Source organism: Chiloscyllium plagiosum, chromosome 6 (assembly GCF_004010195.1).
Source record: "Chiloscyllium plagiosum isolate BGI_BamShark_2017 chromosome 6, ASM401019v2, whole genome shotgun sequence".
NCBI classification, from domain to species: Eukaryota; Metazoa; Chordata; class Chondrichthyes; order Orectolobiformes; family Hemiscylliidae; genus Chiloscyllium; species Chiloscyllium plagiosum.
The window spans coordinates 102,858,436-102,877,374 of NC_057715.1; the positions used below are offsets into that span (position 1 = coordinate 102,858,436).

Sequence of the window (18,939 nt, forward strand, 5' to 3'; positions counted from 1 at the left end):
ACCCTGGTAACATCCTTGTAAATCTTTTCTGAACCCTTTGAAGTTTCACAACATCTTTCCGATAGTGCCAATCTCCTGCTTCTCCCCCAGATCCCAGCACCTAACTACTATCCAAAAAACCATCCAATACCCTCTCGAATGCTTAGTTGAGCCTGCCTCCACCACACTTACAGCTCACCCGTGATTTTGAAAACCTCCAGAGCTTAGAGTTGTGACGACATGTTGAAATTGTACAGGACATTGGTGAGGCTTTGCCTGCAATGCTGTGTCCTGTTCTGGGTGCCCTTTTACAGGAAGGATGTTATTAAACTGGCAAGCGTTCCGAAAAGTTTTACCAGGATGTTGCCGGGAATGGAGGGTTTGAATTATAAAAATAGGCTGGGACTATTTTCACTGGAGTGTAGGAAGCTGAGGGGAGACCTCATAAAGGTTTATAAAATCATGAGGAGCAAAGACAAGGTGAATAGAAAGGGTCTATTCCCAAGGGTGGGAGAGTTCAAAACTGTAGGGCATGTTTTTAAACTGAGAGGAGAAATCTTTAAAAGGGACCTGAGGGACAACGTTCCCACACAGAGGGTGGTTTGTAAGTGGAATGAACTGCCAGAGGAAGTGGATGTGGGTACAATTACAATGTTGAAAAGATATTTGGACAAGTAGATGAATAGAAAAGGTTTGGAAGGATATAGGCCAAATGCAGGCAGTGGAACTAGTTTAGTTTGGGAACATGGTGGGCATGGACTGGATGGTCCAATGGACCTGTTTCCATGCTGTACGACTCTATCTCTTCTCAGTCTTCTATTCAGGGAAAAGGATACCAACTTCTTCAACCTATCACGGGTACTAACATAGCCAAGTTATCAATATTCCTCAGGACAGCCCTTCTACCCTCATGAACCCACCACACCATAATGTCCTTATTCCCCCTCAAACACATGCAGAAATCACTCTCACACTCACTCTCTCACTCACACACACACACACACACACAAACACAGAGTATCCACTCATTTGCTCCCTTGCCAAACCCACAGTAATCAGCCTCCTTTTTCCATCGTCCACACATACTTAATAGTTAGTCCTTTGTTTCCTACTGTGCCCCAACTACACCCTGCATCCAGTCAACTGCTGACCTTACACCCTTAGGGGCAGCACGGTGGCTCACAGCATCCCAGGTGGGTCCCAGGTTCAATACCAACCTCAGGCGACTGTCTGTGTGGAGTTTGCACATTCTCCCAGTGTCTGCGTGGGTTTCCTCCGGGTGCTCCGGTTTCCTCCCACAATCCAAAGGTTAGATGAATTGGCCATGCTAAATTGCCCATGGTGTTCAAGGATGTGTAGGTTAGGTGCAATAGTCAGGGGTAATAGGGTGGAGGAATGGGTCTGGTTGGGTTGGTGTGGACTTGTTGGGCTGAAGGGCCTGTTTCCACACTATAGGGATTGTATTCTATTTTGGTTTTGATACAGGTGTTTGCAAAGCAGAGCTCCATCTCCTGGCTGCAGTAAGAAGCTTTGTTAGAACGGGCTGATGGAAAGTAGCATCTTCTTGGGGTCTGAGCAACATGGCAGAAATGGGACATAAGATATCTTGAGGCCTATCCTGATAAAAGGGACATCTCACACCACTTTTTATGTTTTTCATAAGCAGTGTGGTAGTATCTTGCTCAGCAGGTGATGAGTTGCCAATTAAAGGGGCCTATAGCTTGTTAAACATATTACTAATGGCACAAGTCACTTCATTAATATTCTGCTTACCAAACTTGTCAAATAAGTTAGATGCTGAGAAATCGCAACCTGAAACATAGTGGGTACAAGCTCGGCACTTTTTCCAAACAGCCTCCATGTTGGACACTGTGTACCAACATCTCAGCTCATGCTCTAGTTTAGCCCAGTGCCACGTCCAGCGCAAATATCAGGGACCATGCCACACAGCTCCAGACTGACAGTGCCCATCCAGGTGCACAATGGGATGGCGGGGAGCAAGGAATGCTGGTCTTTCAGTGGATATCCTGAGTAGTGACTTGTTCTGGGAATGGTGCATGGTAAGATAGGAATAGCAGTGAGTACCATCCACAAGATGCCCACACAGGGTGCCTTTGAAAGCAACTTCCAAACTGGCAACTTCTACACCCTCGAAGGACAAGGGCAGTAGAATACATTGGCACACCATGCCCTGCCTGTTGCTCTCTAAGGCACACACATCCCAACTTGAACTGTAATGCCGTTCACTCTTGTTGCCGGGTCAAAATACTGAGAATCCCTTTCCTACCAGCATTACGAGTGTCTCGACACACCGAGGACTACACCAGTTGAGCAAGGCAGCTCACTGTCACTTTTTACAAGATGATAAGGATTGCACAGTAAAGGCTGACCCAGCTAGAGACACCTGCATACCGGAAAGCAATAACAGGAAATGCCCAGAGAAAGGGTAAGATCAGGGAGGGAAGCAGTGGGTGGGGGGTGTTGTGCAGCAGCCAGAGTTATTTCTGTGAAGCCTGGAGATACTGATGTTTACTCCTAATTACTGTTGGGCTCACTTCCTGGACTGGGCTGCCAACTGAAAATGGACTTAAGTCATTATAGTCTCAGGTAGGCATTTACCTGCTGGCCATTTCAAATGTCTTTGTCTTGAGGAGTTGATTCCTTTGTGGGCTTAATGGAATGGTCCAATTGTGCACCAACTGCAAAAAAAATATAAAGCAGAGGATCAACACAAATCAAGTTCTTGAATTTGTGTGTGCGCAAATATTCTTCAAACATCATTCCAATGTCAGGTATTGTCTGCACTTACCTCTTCCAAAATATTATCCTTGGGGTTACTTCAAGTCCAAAATTAGAGGGTATAGGTTTCAGTTGAGGGGGAAAGATTTAAAAAGGACCTAAGGGGCAACTTTTTCACACAGAGGGTGGTGTGTGTATGGAATGAGCTGCCAGAGGAAGTGGTAGAGGCTGGTACAATTGCAACATTTAAAAGGCATCTTGATGGGTATATGAATAGGAAGGGTTTGGAGGGATATGGACCAAATGCTGGCAAATGGGACTAGACACATTTAGGGTCAGCATGGACAAGTTGGACCGAAGGGTCTGCTTCCGTGCTGTACAGCTCTACGACTCTAAACATAAAAGGAAATCTGGTGGCAAATCAATACCAGAAGATGCCGAGGTGCAAAAGCAAATGCAGTTGAATTTCAATCATAATTTTAGTTTTCGGTCAAGAGAAAATAATAGGTATGATTTCCTCCAGAATTAAATGGCACAGATTATGTCACTGCTCGTTGCTGATCATCTATTTCACCCCATGCAGCTCGGAGAAAGTGCTGAGTAGGTTCTGCAAGATACCACACTCTCCTGTCCTCTCTCATGGAGGATTCTCCCTCTCAACCTCTCCCCTTACCTGAGGCATGATGACCCTGAGTTTAAACCAACACCGGTCATCTCTCTCTAATGAGAGAGCAGCCCTATACCTGGTAAGAGTATGGGTAGCATGGTGGCTCAGTGGTTAGCACTGCTGTCTGGGTTTGATTCCACCCTCAGGCAACTGCCTGTGTGGAGTTTGTGCGTTCTCCCTGAGTCGGCATGGGTTTCCTCCCATAGTCTAAAGCTATACAGGTTAGGCAGAATGCTGAATTGCCCACAGTGTCCAGGGATGTGCAGGCTAAGTGGGTTAGCCATGGGAAATGCAGAGCTACTGGGGTAGGGTGGGTTTGGACAGAATGCACTTTGGATAGTCAGTGTGGACTTGATGGGCTGAATGACCTGCTTCTACACGGTAGGGACTTTACGGTGATGTTGCCTATTTTAAAAAAATTATCTATTCTCTCAAGATCAATAAGAATCTTACCAGAGGGTAAGGGATAGGGATTCTGCCCATCTTTTTAACACACAAATCAACAAATAAGTTGAGGAAAAATGAGATAATCTTTTTTGATCATTTGTAATTGTATCATCTATAACAACGTTTTTAAGATTTGTAGATGCCGGTATTGGACTGGGGTGTACAAAGTTAAAAATCACACAACAGCAGGTTATAGTCCAACAGGTTTAATTGGAAGCACACTAGCTTTCGGAGAGACGCTCCTTCATCAGATGATTGTGGAGGGCTCGATCGTAACACAGAATTTATAGCAAAAATTTGCAGTGTGATGTAACTGAAATTATACATTGAAGAATTGATTGTCTGTTAAGCCTTTCATCTGTTAGAATACAGTGATAGTTTCACTTCTTTCATGTGTAAATCACAAAACCCCTTTTTTTTTAAAGTTGCATTCTCAGGTTAGCTGTTAACAATGGTGATAGCTAGACAATGTGTTGAAGGTGTTAGCCCCCTGTGTTCTCTGTCTATGACCTAATGTTTAGATTGATTCCAACCACACACAATATATGTGTGCATGTGGGTCTTTGTCTGTCTGTCTGTGTCTGTCTGTCTGGGTTGTGGGGTTGTGAGTGTGAGAAAGTGTGTGTGTGTAGTGAGTGCAGAGTGTCTTAAGTCTGTGAGGGGGTGCATGTGTGAGTGTGGGAGTGTGTGTGTCTATAAGGGTGTGTGTGGGTGTCTGTGTGCGCATCTGTGTGTATCTGTGTCCGTGTGCATGTGAGAGTGTGTTTGTGTAGGAATATCTGTGTGTGCGTGTGTGTGTAGTGCAATGGTGATCACCTGTAATGTGACATGAACCCAAGGTCCCAGTTGAGGCCCTCCCTATGGGTACCGAACTTAGCTATCAGCCTCTGCTCGGCCACTTTCCTCTGCTGCCTGTCCCGGGAGGATGGTCACCCAAAGGTCCGAGGCTGAATGTCCTGGACCACTGAAGTGTTCCCCAACTGGGAGGGAACCCTCCTGTCTGTTGATTGTTGTGCGGTGCCCATTCATCCGTTGTCGTAGCCTTTGCTCGATTTCCCCAATGTACCATGCCTCCGTGCATCCCTGCCTGCAACGTATAAGATGGACAATGTTGGCTGAGTCAAATGAGTGCCTGCCATGTACACGGTGGGAGGTGTTCCCACGCGTAATAGTGGTATCTATGTCCACAATCTGAAACGTTTTGCAGCGTCCACCGTGACAGGGTTGTATGGAGTTGTCCTGAGAGCCGGGCAGTTTGCTACGAACAATGATCTGTTTGAGGTTTGGCGGTTGTTTAAAGGCAAGTAGTGGAGGTGTGGGGAAGGTCTTGGTGAGGTGCTCATCCTCATTGATAAAGTGTTGCAGGTCACGAAGAACATGGCGTAATGTTTCAGCCCCTGGGAAGTACTGAACAACGAAGCGTACCCTGTCAGTTGCAGCCCATGTCTGTCTCCTGAGGAGGTCATTACGGTTCCTTGCTGTGGCACGTCGGAACTGGCGGTCGATAGGTTGAACATCACACCCCGTTCTTGTGAGGGCATCCTTGAGTACTTCCAGGTGTCCGTCACATTCCTCCTCATCTGAGCAGATCCGGTGTATGCGTAGGGCTTGTCCATAGGGAATGGCTGTTTTAATATGTTTTGAGTGGAAGCTGGAGAAGTGTAGCATTGTGAGGTTGTCTGAACGGGATACAATGTGGCAGGTACTCATGTGACTCAGCCAACATTGTCTATATGCTGCAGGCAAGGATGCCCGGAGGCATCGTACATTGGGGAAACTGAGCAAAGGCTACAACAATGGATGAATGGGCACCGCACAACAATCAACAGACAAGAGGGTTCCCTCCCAGTTGGGGAACACTTCAGTGGTCCAGGACATTCAGCCTCGGACCTTCGGGTGACCATCCTCCAAAGTGGACTTCGGGACAGGCAAGGGGGCGCAGTGTCGGTTTTTCATGATAACTTGTACACCGCTGAAGCCAGGCGCCAACTCATGGACACCTCCTCCTTCTACCCCATCGACCACGACCTCACCTCCCATCACCAAACTATCATCTCACAGACCATGCACAACTTTATCACCTCTGGGGATCTCCCATCCACAGACTCCAACCTCATAGTCTGGGAACCCCGCACCACGTGGTTCTACCTCTTACCCAAAATTCACAAACCTGACTGCCCCAGTCGACCCACCGTCTCCACCTGCTCCTGCCCCATCAAACGTATCTCCTCATACCTTGACAACGTCCTGTTCCCCTTGCTACAGGATATCCCCACATACATTTTGGACACCACCCACAGTCTCCACCTCCTCCACGACGTTCGTTTCCCCAGCCCCCAATGCCTCATCTTCACCATTGACATCCAGTCTCTGTACATGTCCATCCACCGTGACAAAGGCCTCTCAGCCCTCCGTTTCTTCCTCTCCAGCCGACACAACCAGTACCCTTCAACTGGCACACTCATTTGATTAGCTGAACTGGCCCTCACCCTCAATAATTTCTCCTTTGAATCTTCCCACTTCCTCCAGACCAATGGGCTAGCCATGGGCACTCCCATGGGCCTCAGCTATGCCTGCCTCTTCGTTGGATATGTGGAACAGTTTACATTCTGTAGTTATACTGGCATCATTCCCCACCTTTTCCTCCACTACATTGATGACTGTGTCGGGGCTGCCTCATGCTCCCACGAGGCAGTTGAACAGTTCATCAGTTTCACAAACACCTTCCACCCTGACCTGAGGTTCACCTGGACTATCTCAAACACTTCCCTCCCCTTCCAGGACCCCTCCATCTCTATTTCCGGCAACTGACTCAACACTGACATCTAGTTCAAACCCACCGACATCCACAGCTACCTGATCTTTACCCCCTTCCACTGCCCTCCCCACCCCGTAAAAACACTATCCCTTACTACCAAATCTTTCGCCTCTGTTCCCAAGAAGAGCAATTCCATGCCAGAACATCTCAGCTAGCCTTCTACTTCAACGACGGCAATGTCCCCTTCTCATGTGGTCAACAATGCCCTCCAGTGCATCTTCTCCAATTCTTGTACCTCCACCCTTGAACCCCACAGCTCCAACCACAATAAGGATAGAACTCCCTGGTCCTTATCTTTCCATTCCACAATCTCTGGGTACAATCCATCATCATATACCATTTTCGCCACATACAGTCAGACCCTACCACCAGAGATTTATTTCCCTCCCCACCCGTTTCAGCATTGCACAGAGACTATTTTCTCCGCGATTCACTCGTTAGGTCTACGCCCCCACAAACCCACCCTCCACTCTTGGGAACTTCCCTTGCCACCGAAAGAGGTGTAAAATCTTCGCCCCTCACCTCCGTCCAGGGCCCCAAAGGATCCTTCCACAACCGACATAGATTCATATAGAACTCTGAGCGCAAAAGCTGCATGAATTTATGTAAAACTCTGTTATCTTACTTTTTAGATTGGAATCAATCTAAACATCAGGTCATAGACAGAGAACACAGGGGGCTAACACCTTCAATATATTGTCTAGCTATCACCATTGTTAACAGCTAAACCGAGAATGCAACTTTTAAAAAAAGTGTTTTGTGATTTACACATGAAAGAAGTGAAACTATCACTGTATTCTAACAGATGAAAGGCTTAACAGACAATCAATTCTTCAATGTATAATTTCAGTTACATCACACCTGCAAATTTTGCTATAAATTCTGTGTTACGATCGAGCCCTCCACAATCACCTGATGAAGGAGCGTCTCTCCGAAAGCTAGTGTGCTTCCCATTAAACCTGTTGGACTATAAACTGGTGTTGTGTAATTTTTAGCCTTTTTAAGAGTCATACAGCATGGGAACAGACCTGTTGGTCCAACTAGTCCATGCCAACCAAGTTTCCCAAACTAAACTAGTCCCATTTGCCGGCATTTGGCCCATATCCTTCTAAACATTTCTTGTTCATATACTTATCCAAATGTCTATTAAATGCTGTAACTGAACCTGCATCTACCACTTGCATTTACCTAAATTAAACTTCATCTGCAGCTCCTCAGCCCACTAGCCCAGCTAATCGAGATCTCTTTGTAATCATAGATAACTTTCTTCACTGTCCACTACATCATAATCTGCAAACTTACCGACGATGTTTTTTATATTCTCATCCAAACCTTTTATAGAAATGACGAACCCTGCTCTGATCCCTGCAGAACACCGCTGGTCACAGGCCTCCAGTCCGAATAACAACCCTCTACTATCATCCCCTGTTTCCTACCATCAAGCCAATTGTGTATCCAATTGGCAAGCTCTCCCTGACTCCCATATGGTCTAATGTTTACGAACCAGTCTACCATGCAAACTTTGTTGAAGGCCCTGCTAAAGTCCATGTAGACAACGAGGAGCAGGAAAATCAACGTTTCGGGCAAAAGCCCTTTATCATCTTCTTCCTCAGGACCCTCCAACCCCATGGTATCATTGTGGATTTCACCAGTTTCCTCATTTCCCCTTCCCACCACCTTACCCCAGTTCCAACCTTCCAACTCAGCACTGTCCTCATGACCCGCCCCATCTGTCCATCTTCCTTCCCACCTATCCGCTCCAACCTCTCCTCCAATCTATCACCTTTACCCCCACCTCCATCCATCTATTGCACTCTCCGCTACCTTCCCCCCAGACCCCTTCCATTCATTTCTCCACACCCTACGCTCCCAGCCTCATTCCTGATGAAGGGCTTTTGACCGAAACGTCGATTCTCCTGCTCCTCGGATGCTGCCTGACCTGCTGTGCTTTTCAGCGCCACACTCTCGACTCTAATCTCCAGCATCTGCAGTCCTCACTTTCGCCTCCATGTAGACAATGTTTACTGCTCTGCTCTCACCAATCTTCTTGGTCACGTCCTCAAAAAAAAACTCAATCACGTTTGTGACATTTGATTTCCCACGCATAAAGCCGTGTTGAGTATCCCTAATCAGTCCTTGCCTTTCCAAATGCATGTAAATCCGGTCTCTCAGAATGACCTCCAACAACTTGAATTGGACTTCAGTTATGCTGTGTACTACACATTAACACATGTAATCGTGTTGGTCAACGTTCTCATTACAGAACCCAATAGGCTGGCCTGAAGTAGCCTTATAAATCACATGATCACAACTGTCTCAAATCAAATGGAGTTAGTGTCCTGAGACACTGGCACCTGCTGACGGCTCCTCCTCCTTCTGCCACCATCTCCACCCTGTTCAATGTGAATGCTGATGTATTCGGCTGTATTGCTGTGAATTTGGCCTTCTGCAAATGGTCCTGCGATTTCCAGTTTGAGAAGAACATTGCCTTCAAAGTTTGAGAGATTTAGAACTGAAAATAAGTTCAATCAAGGACTGTAACAGCATCACTGAAAAACTGGGAGACACCAGCATCAAACAAGTTATCTTTACCAACAATGGTTTAATACAAATTGGGGTGAGAATTATTCTGGGCAATAGCATCTTAATGCATTAATGATAATTTGGTTTTAATCAGTGTGTCTCGTGACATTACAAGCAAGAATCCTTCGTCACACTTTCCCATTGGAAATGCTAAACTGTTCATACTTTTCTTAAACTTTGGATGTTTGTATCCAAGAAGGGTATATTTATTTTGTATTATGATCCAGCTTTATTTCTGAGACAAGCGAATTAATCAGGATGAGCAACCTGTAGATGTAAATAGAAACATATGAAAATGAAGAGGGTCCTAGGACCTATTCCACCATTCAATGAGATCATTGCTGACCTGAAACATATTTCTGTGTACTGCCTTTGTCCCTTGTTTTTGGCAAATAAAATTTCCATGGCATGCTTCTGTTAGCAATGTAAAGTACATTACTGTGCATACTATGGAGAGTTCTGGCTTTATTACCAAATGAACCTACAAGCAGTTATGGAGATATGTTTTATGCCAAATAATGACTTCTAATGCAACATGAATTGAATTTATCAAAATAGACTTTTCAAAACCCAGACTAGAGTGAACTAAACTAACAGCAAAGAGGTCTACCCAGTTTGCATTAACATTCCAATCCCAATGAGATGGAAACAGCATGAATGCAAAATCCCATTAGAGCCAAACACTTCAGAGGAATGTGAATGAACTACATTTCCAATTCCATTACCAGTGTTCAAGATATTCAACTAGGTAGAAACAAACTGTCAAGTCTAATCACTTGGACAATGGGATCCGAGCTAAGAGGGAGCATATCCAGGCTGGGTTTATCAAGTTACAATTGGAATATATGATTATGTTTGAAATACTAGTCAGTTTTAGAGAGTGGTCATATCATAACTCAACCCTTGGCAATAAGCACACAATTTCTCAGCACAACTGAAGGCAAACAACGGAGAAACTGAAAGAGATATTTCCTCTCCCCCTTTCTCTCTCTTTACACAATCTGCCTTTGGATTCCATCTGTTCTGTTCAACAAATCCATAACTACTGCATAATTCAAGAAAAGAATGACCAGTTTTGCCTCGTATCCGAGGCAATTTGAACAGGAAACAGCTGGTCAGGAAAGGTTGCAGCCATTTTCATTTCATAAGTGTTTTCACTGAGATCTTCTGTTTTCCTTTCAGAGATTGGCAGCTCATAGCTGTGCTTTCTTTTTTTCAACTCTGGATGACTCACCTCTTCTGACATCACGTACAACACAGCAGTGTGCTCAACACAGGACTTTACTGATGTGAAGCTTACAAGGTCTGCCTTTGGGGTTTGTGCCTCATGGTAGACTTGACAATGCCACAGAAGACTTGATCAAGACATTTATCCATGATCGCATTTCAAACCAAACAATATCCAAAATTTGCTTATGGAAGCGTGAAGAGAGGCAAGGGTCTGAGGGGCAAAACTAGGAATTACTGGAAAAGCTCAGCAGGTCTGGTAACATCTGTGGAGAGAAATCAGAGTTAATGTTTTGGGTCAAGTGATCCTTCCTCAGAACGCAAACATCTGAGGAAGGGTCACTGGATCTGAAACGTTACCTCTGATTTCTCTCCACAGATGTGGCCAGACCTGCTGAGCTTTTACAGCCATTTCTAATTTACAGCATCTGCAGCTCTTTTGGTTTTTAAGGGTCTGAGGGGGTTGTGCATATCAGAACTATGCCCAACACACTCTCCTGAGCTGTTGAGGAATTCATGCCAGTTAAAAGTTAGATTAGTGTTGCTGTGGATGCAAAGGAGGACTTCAAACCTGAAGAGTAAAAGTCATCCCTTACATCTGTAACCAATTACCTTATAAAAGATTAACAGTTACCTTATTGAAACAGCAGTAAGAGTTCCGCATCACTCACCCCTCCTTGGTCATTTAGTTCCCCGAGTCTGAATTAGAGTCATTGAGTCATAAAGGTGTACAGCACGGGAACAGACCCTTGAAAGAAGAACAAAGAACCTACAGTTCAGGAACAGGCCCTTCGGCCCTTCAAGCCTGTAACAATCGAAATTAACTAGCTAAAGCTATCGCCCAATTCCTAAGGATTTGTATCTCTCTGCTCCCCAACTACTCGTGCATCTGTCCAGATGTACCTTAAATGAATCTACCATTCCTGCCTCTACTACCGCTGCTGACAACATGTTCCAGGAACCTACCACCCTCTGTGTAAAGTATTTTCCGCGTATATCCCCCGAAACGTTTCACCTCTCATCTTGGATGCGTGACCTCTTATTATTGAATCCCTCACCCTGGGATAAAGCTTATCTCTATCTACCCTGTCTATACCCTTCATGATTTTGTAGACCTCAACCAGGTCTCCCCCTCAATCTCCTTTTTTGTAATAAAAACAATCCTAACCTACTCAACCTCTTGTCATAGCTAGCACCTTCCATCCCAGGCAACATCCTCGTAAACCTTCTCTGCACCCTCTCTAAAGTACCTACATCCTTTTGGTAATGTGGCAACCAGAACTGTATACAATATTCTAAATGCAGCGGAACCAAAGTCTTGCAAAATTTTAACATGACTTGCCAACTCTTATACTCAATACCCCGTCCTATGAAGGCAAGCATACCATATGCCTTCTTGACCACTCTATCCACCTGTGCAGCCACCTTCAGGGTACAATGGACCTGAACACCCAGATCTCTCTGCTTATCAACATTTCCCAAGCTCTTCTGTTTACAGTATAGTTCGCTCTAGAATTGCACCCTCCAAAATGCATCACCTCATATTTGCCTGGATTGAACTGCATCTGCCACTTCTCCGCCCAACTCTCCAGACTATGTATATTTTCCTGTACTCTTTAACAGTCCTTATGCTTTCTGCTACTCCATCAATTTTCATGTCATCTGCAAAGTTACTGATCAGACCACCAAAGCCCTCTTCCAGATCATTTATGGATATCACAAACAACTGTGGGCCCAACACTGACCCCTGTGGAACACCACTGGTCACCTTTCTCCATTTCGAGAAACTCCCTTCAACTACTACTCTCTGTCTCCTGTTGCTCAACCAGTTCTTTATCCACCTGGCTAGAACACCCTGCACACCGTGTAACTCCATGGGGAACCTTATCAAACGCCTTACTAAAGTCCATGTATATGACATCTACAGCCCTTCCTTTATCTATCTATTTGGTCACTTCCTCAATGAACTCTATTAATTTGGTAAGGCATGATTTCCCCCACACAAAACCATGTTGCCTATCACTGATAAGCCCATTCTCTTCCAAATATAAATTGATCCTGTCCCTCAGTACCTTTCTCAGTACTCACTGGTCTGTAGTTACCTGGAATATCCTTACTAGCCTTCTTGAACAGGGGGACAACATGAGCAACTCTCCAGTCTTCTGGAACTTCACCTGCGTTTACGGATGCTACAAAGATCCCAGGATCCCAGCTATTTCCTCTCTCACCTCCCTCAGCAACCTGGGATAGATCCCATCAGTCCTGGGGATTTGTCCACCTTAATATACTTTAGTCCACCCAACACATCCTCCCTCCTTATGTCAACATGATCCAGAGTAAACAAACTTCTGTTTCTAATCCCAGCATTCATCACCATCTGTTTCTCGGTGAACACTGATGTAAAGTAAAGTAATCATTGAGAATCTCACCTATTACTCGACTAATAACCTTCCTTCCTTATCCTTTAGTGGACCAACCCTTTCTCTAGTTACCCTCTTGCTTCTTATATATGAATCGAAGGTCTTGGGATTCTCCTTAGTTCTGCTCGCTAAAGTTATTTCATGCCCCCATTTAGCCCACTTGATTCCTCATTTAAGATTGGTCCTACTCTCCTGTTATTCTTCCAAGGCCTGTTCTGTTCTTAGCTGCCTGGACCTTATGTATGTTTCCCTTTTCCTCTTGGCTAGTCGCACAATTTCTCCTGTCATCCACGGTTCACGAATCTTGCCTTTTCTATCCCTTGTTTTCATAGGGATATGCCTATCCTGCACTATCTTCAATCTATCTTTGGAAGCCTCCCACATATCAAATGTGGACTTCCCTTCAAGTAGCTGCCCACAATGCACATTTCCCAACTCCTGCCGAATTTTAATTTAATTGGCCTTGGCCCAGTTTAGTAAGCTTCCATTAGGACCACTCTCATCTTTATCTACAAGTATTCTAAAACTTACAGAACTGTGGTTCAACTCATCCATGCCGAACAGATATCCCAACTTAATAGACATAGAACATAGAACATAGAACAATACAGCACAGAACAGGCCCTTCGGCCCACGATGTTGTGCCGAACATTTGTCCTAGCTTAAGCACCCATCCATGTACCTATCCAATTGCCGCTTAAAGGTCACCAAAGATTCTGACTCTACCACTCCCACAGGCAGTGCATTCCATGCCCCCACCACTCTCTGGGTAAAGAACCCACCCCTGACATCTCCCCTATACCTTCCACCCTTCACCTTAAATTTATGTCCCCTTGTAACACTCTGTTGTACCCAGGGAAAAAGTTTCTGACTGTCTACTCTATCTATTCCTCTGATCATCTTATAAACCTCGATCAAGTCACCCCTCATCCTTCGCCGTTCCAACAAGGCCTAGCACTCTCAACCTATCCTCGTACGACCTATTCTCCATTCCAGGCAACATCCTGGTAAATCTTATTAATTCAGCAGCTCTTACTTTGAGAGCAAGCAAGTAATCATGACACCGAGTGCTCATTAACAGGCTGACATGATGCTGGAAGAATACAAAATGATGGCAGTGACATTGGAATACAAAACTGGTCCAACAACTAGCAATTTTGTGCAGGAGAGCTACAGTGCTTCGAAGCCACCCCATGATTGAATCGCTGGAAACCTTACAGACAATGATGTCCTTCAAACTATGGTACAGTGGCTTTACTACTGAACTGAAGCTATGCACTTGAAACTTCTTGTTTGTTTATGCAAATAAAACAGTCATAAAAGCCCAAGGAGACATTGAAATAAAATCCAATTGGCCAAATTTCCCTCTATTCCATGCCTCCTGACTTTCCGCATAAGCCTACCATGGGGAACCTTATCAAATGCCTTACTAAAATCCATGTATACTACATCCACTGCTCTACCCTCATCCACATGCTTGGTCACCTCCTCAAAGAATTAATCTTGTCCCAGTTGCTAGCACTTGGCCCACATCCCTCCAAACCCTTCCTGTTCATATACCCATCCAGATGCCTTTTAAATGCTGTAATTGTACCAGCCTCCACCACTTCCTCTGGTAGCTCATTCCATACATGCACTACCCTCTGTGTGAAAATGTTGCCCCTTAGGTCACTTTTATATCTTTCCCCTCTCACTCTAAACCTAAGCCCTCTAGTTCTGGACTTCCCCCACTCCAGTGAAAAGAATTTCTTCATAATTTGCTGGGTGGCATTTCAGGTATACCCAAATTGTCTGTCCCAACTCAACAGGTCATGAGAGTGTCTACATTCGAGGCTTCATATACATCCTACTTTTAGATATTCCACTTTAGTGCACTCCCACTGGTTGGGGCAGGGACCCAGAATCTCAGAGCTACAGATATTTTTAGATACTCAAGATGTAGCAACTGTAATAATGGAATTGCTTGGTTATTACAGGGATGAGTGTCACTGGGTCAAATATCTTTTTCTCATATTGACTTTCATTGAATTTTTATACAAGGTCATCACCAGCACCAGGACACAACAGGCAACCTCCATTTGTTAGGACACATTACAATCTGAATTGTTGCACAGAATTACTCCTCAAAACTCTGATTGCAATTTATAAAGACTGGAATCAGTTTTACACTCTTGCGTTAGGTTGAAACCAAACTTCAGAAGCATCAATTAACTGATGAAGCAATATTCACAATAAAATGGCAGCTCAAGTCAGCAACAATAAGACATGAGTAATTCCAGGACCCATTTTGCAATTGATTGGACAAATTTAGCTCTTTGGATGAAAAATTATTTGTTCAAAGGATAAGGCATTCAATTGAAATTCCCTGTTCACTATTTTAATGAAGTCATTAACTTACATGGGTTAAAACCATAAGCAGTAAAGGTCCACTTGAATTCATTAGCCAAGTAGTTAAAAATAGCACACAGATAAACATGTGTCCTTAATGATGTGAAACATCACTCCATTTCTTTATTACTGGCTAACACCTTCCAAACAACCGACCATTCAATGAGTACAGCATGATGATTTGCAATTGAGAGAAAAAGAAAGGTTTTTATAATGCAGTTAATTATATGTGTACAGCACAGGCAGTTATATCTTTCTGAAACAATACAATAGATTCCATGCACCATTCTCTGTGATTGTCCACAATTGCTGCTGTTTTAAAGAGACATTGTGTGAGCACTTCTCAAAACAGTCAAGTTCCTTCACTGCTGAAATCTATTTTTAAACAGGTAAACGCCTGAACAGTCAGTGCTAGTCAATTTTAATGTGGCCTTACTCTGTCTTTCAGCAACTACTGCCATTGAGAATCTGAAGACAAGGGCAGAGCTTTATCGCAAATTTGTTTTTATTTAAGGAGAACATAAAGCGTGGTGCTTGCCTTTAGAGGACAAGACTTATCACCTTGAGGGTGAAAATTGTTGAATTTTAAACCAACAGAGCAAACTATAAGGGCTTTGAAAAATATAATTTGTCACTTTTGGAGTGGGGGGGGGGGGGGGGGGGGTGTCTGACGATCACACAGAACTATCTTGCATTGTTGGAGTTCCTCACCACCCTGCCGAGATGAATTAGCAAAAGACTCTCTTCAGATAATATATGGCAATTGGAGAAACCTGCAAATGACAAATGGCGGGCATTGACATAATAAATGATTAATTTTATGACAATTATTTAAATGTGGCCCAATGAAATCTTACTTGCTGAACTGCAGGCGCTTCAGAAGCCACAAAACATCATAATTTAACGCATTCCTTCATATCACTATGAAATATGTTTTAAAACCATTCCCAAGGATTTTGACTGAATGTTCAAAATCCAGGAGCAGTTTCTAATTTAGGAGCAAAAGATTGCTTTTATCAAGAAATAATGTAATTATGTTATATTACAGCATCAAGATGAATGGATAATTTTTCCTGCCCCTACCCACTAATTCATTAGTCTGATCAACCTTTATCCATTTTCACAGGGTTTACTCTATTATTTCTCTTACCAGTAATTTATATCAGTGAATGTTTGCAGGTACATGCAATTTTATCTGGGGCCTTTTTTTTTTAAATGCAGTCTTTCAGGGAGACTCCATCACATGCAGCAAACATCATTTTGGCTGGCTGGTAAATTGCTGTCTAATTTATTGGAATAACAAGCACAATGCAAAAAGCAATCTTTTATGTCCATAGTAAAAACTCACTAAATTTACAGCAATCAGGGGTCTATTTTAGTCAATCAGATTGGAATCTATCTCAGTTTCATGCTTATACAAAGCAGAAAAATGGAAGCAGTGAAGCATCTGTGGGGCATAAAATAATTTGACAACAGTGGGAACTAACTAAGTTTTATTAATGGGTGTCCTTGGACAAATGTATAAAACAAAACCTCATATTATTCGTCCAATGGCCATTTGGCAATTTTGCTTCCATTTTGGACATTTAAACAGAATGGATAGCACACTATGTGATACACACACAATACCAAACCCCAAACCAGTTTGTGAAAAATAGCCAGCAGTTTGAGAAACAATGGAACAAAGATAAATTTAAGAGATTGTCAAACAAATGGAACCGGGCAGTTTATTAATCATCAGATTTTTTTAATCATCAGATATTTTTGTCATGGTAAGCAGCTTGCTTTTTCATGACAAACCTCATCTCAAATATATCACTGGAAGCTCAGTCTATAGTAATATAATAACAGCACCTTCCGACATTGTAATTCAGAGCACACTTGAGAACGAAAATCACCAGCCATTAGGACTAATGGCCATGCCCAGCTACAAAGCACAATCACATTTTGTAACTTGTTTCTATGCCCAGGACATCTGTGTTCTTGCTTCCTTATTCGCTCTTGGTTAGAGACAAAAAAACCTGCAGATGCTGGTATCCAAGGCAGACAAGCAGGAGGATGGAAGAACACAGCGAGCCAGGCAGCATCTGGAGGTGGAGGCACAAAATGTTGACTTCTCCACCTCCTGATGCTGCCTAGCTTGCTGTGCCCTCATTCACTCTGTCTATGTTTGCACATAAACAGGGTGGGGTTCACTCAAAATCAGGTGGTGAGATGTTATGCCACTTGACTGGGGCATCAATGTCCTTTTCCATTATTGAGAGGATCTGCACTTCAGTCACCAATTACCCCATTGAGCTGAATGTTAGGTGAGCAAGTCATGGTCAATTAACACAATGAGGGCCCGAATGCCATTTTTACTTCTGCCTGCCTGATTCCCGCCATTTCCTGATGAAGAGCTTTTGCCCGAAATGTCGATTTTCCTGCTCCTTGGATGCTCCCTGACCTGCTCTGCTTTTCCAGCACCACTCTAATCTTGACTCTGACTCCAGCCAGTTAGGATTGTAGATGCTGGAGATCAGAGTTGAGAGCGTGGTGTTGGAAAAGCACAGCCGGTCAGGCAGCATCCGAGGAGCAGGAGAATCGATGTTTCGGGCATTCCTGATGAAGGGCTTATGCCTGAAATGTTGATTCTCCTGCTCCTCGGATGCTGCCTGACTGGTTGTGCTTTTCCAGCATCGCGCTCTCGACACTGACCCCTGCCAGTTGCAGGTACTAGGAGAAAGTGAGGACTGCAGATGCTGGAGACCAGAGTTGAAAAATGTGGTGCTGGAAAAACACAACAGGCCAGGCAGCATCCGAGGAGCAGGAGAATCGATGTTTCGGGCGTTCCTGAAGAAGGGCTTATGCCCGAAACGTCGATTCTCCTGCTCCTCGGATGCTGCCTGGCCTGCTATGTTTTTCCAGCACCACATTTTTCAACAGTTGCTGATACTGCCCAGCCACACAGAGCAGGCAGTATAAACTGGGAGGCAGGCATTTCACACTTAGTTAAAGTGATCCTCAGCTGTTGTCTGTTAAAGTTTGACAAAACTATCAGTGACATTCCTCTAGCAGTTGCTTGTAGTGATTCTCACCTGAGTGCATCTAAAATGACGTTCAGTGAGTACAGAATATTACAATCTTATTCTAGACGGAATCCTAAAGTCACCAAAATAACATAGGAAAAAGAGCAGGCCATTCAGCCCCGTGAGTCTGTTCCATCATTCAACGAGCTCATGGCTGATCTTTGGCCTAACTCCATATACCTGCCTTTGGCCCATATCCCTTACGACTTCACTTCACAAACATTTTACCCATCTCAGGTTTAAAATGAACAACTGATCCAGTATCCATTTCCATTTGTGGAAGAGAGTTCCAAACATCCATCACCCTGTGTGTGTAGATGTGCTTCCTAACCAGGGTGAAAAAGGCATCAACAGGAGTGAACCTGATAAAACTGGAGGAGCAGAGTCCACATTGAGCTCACTCAGAGCAACAGCAGCAAGGGGAGAGGGACAGGGGTGACCCTGGGGGTGGATGGAGGGAGGGAGAGAGAGAGAGAGAGAGACCCAGGGGTGGACGGAGAGGGGGAGAGAGAGAGAGACAGACAGAGAGAGAGAGAGTGAGACACACCCAGGGGTGGATGGAGGGAGAGGGAGAGGGGGGGAGAGAGAGAGAGAGAGAGACCC

General features: G+C 44.3%; 1 protein-coding gene across 3 annotated transcripts in view; it reads right to left on the bottom strand.

The window, feature by feature from the left end:
- Positions 1 to 18,939, bottom strand: part of oca2 (oculocutaneous albinism II) — a 526,553-nt gene that overhangs the window by 350,341 nt on the left and 157,273 nt on the right. For all 3 annotated transcript variants that reach the window (XM_043692287.1, XM_043692289.1, XM_043692288.1), the window contains exons 7-8: positions 9,005 to 9,162; positions 2,599 to 2,678 (exon numbers count right to left, since the gene is read on the bottom strand). In XM_043692287.1, coding sequence (XP_043548222.1) covers positions 2,599 to 2,678; positions 9,005 to 9,162 — 238 coding nt within the window. The remainder of the gene's footprint in view (positions 1 to 2,598; positions 2,679 to 9,004; positions 9,163 to 18,939) is intronic.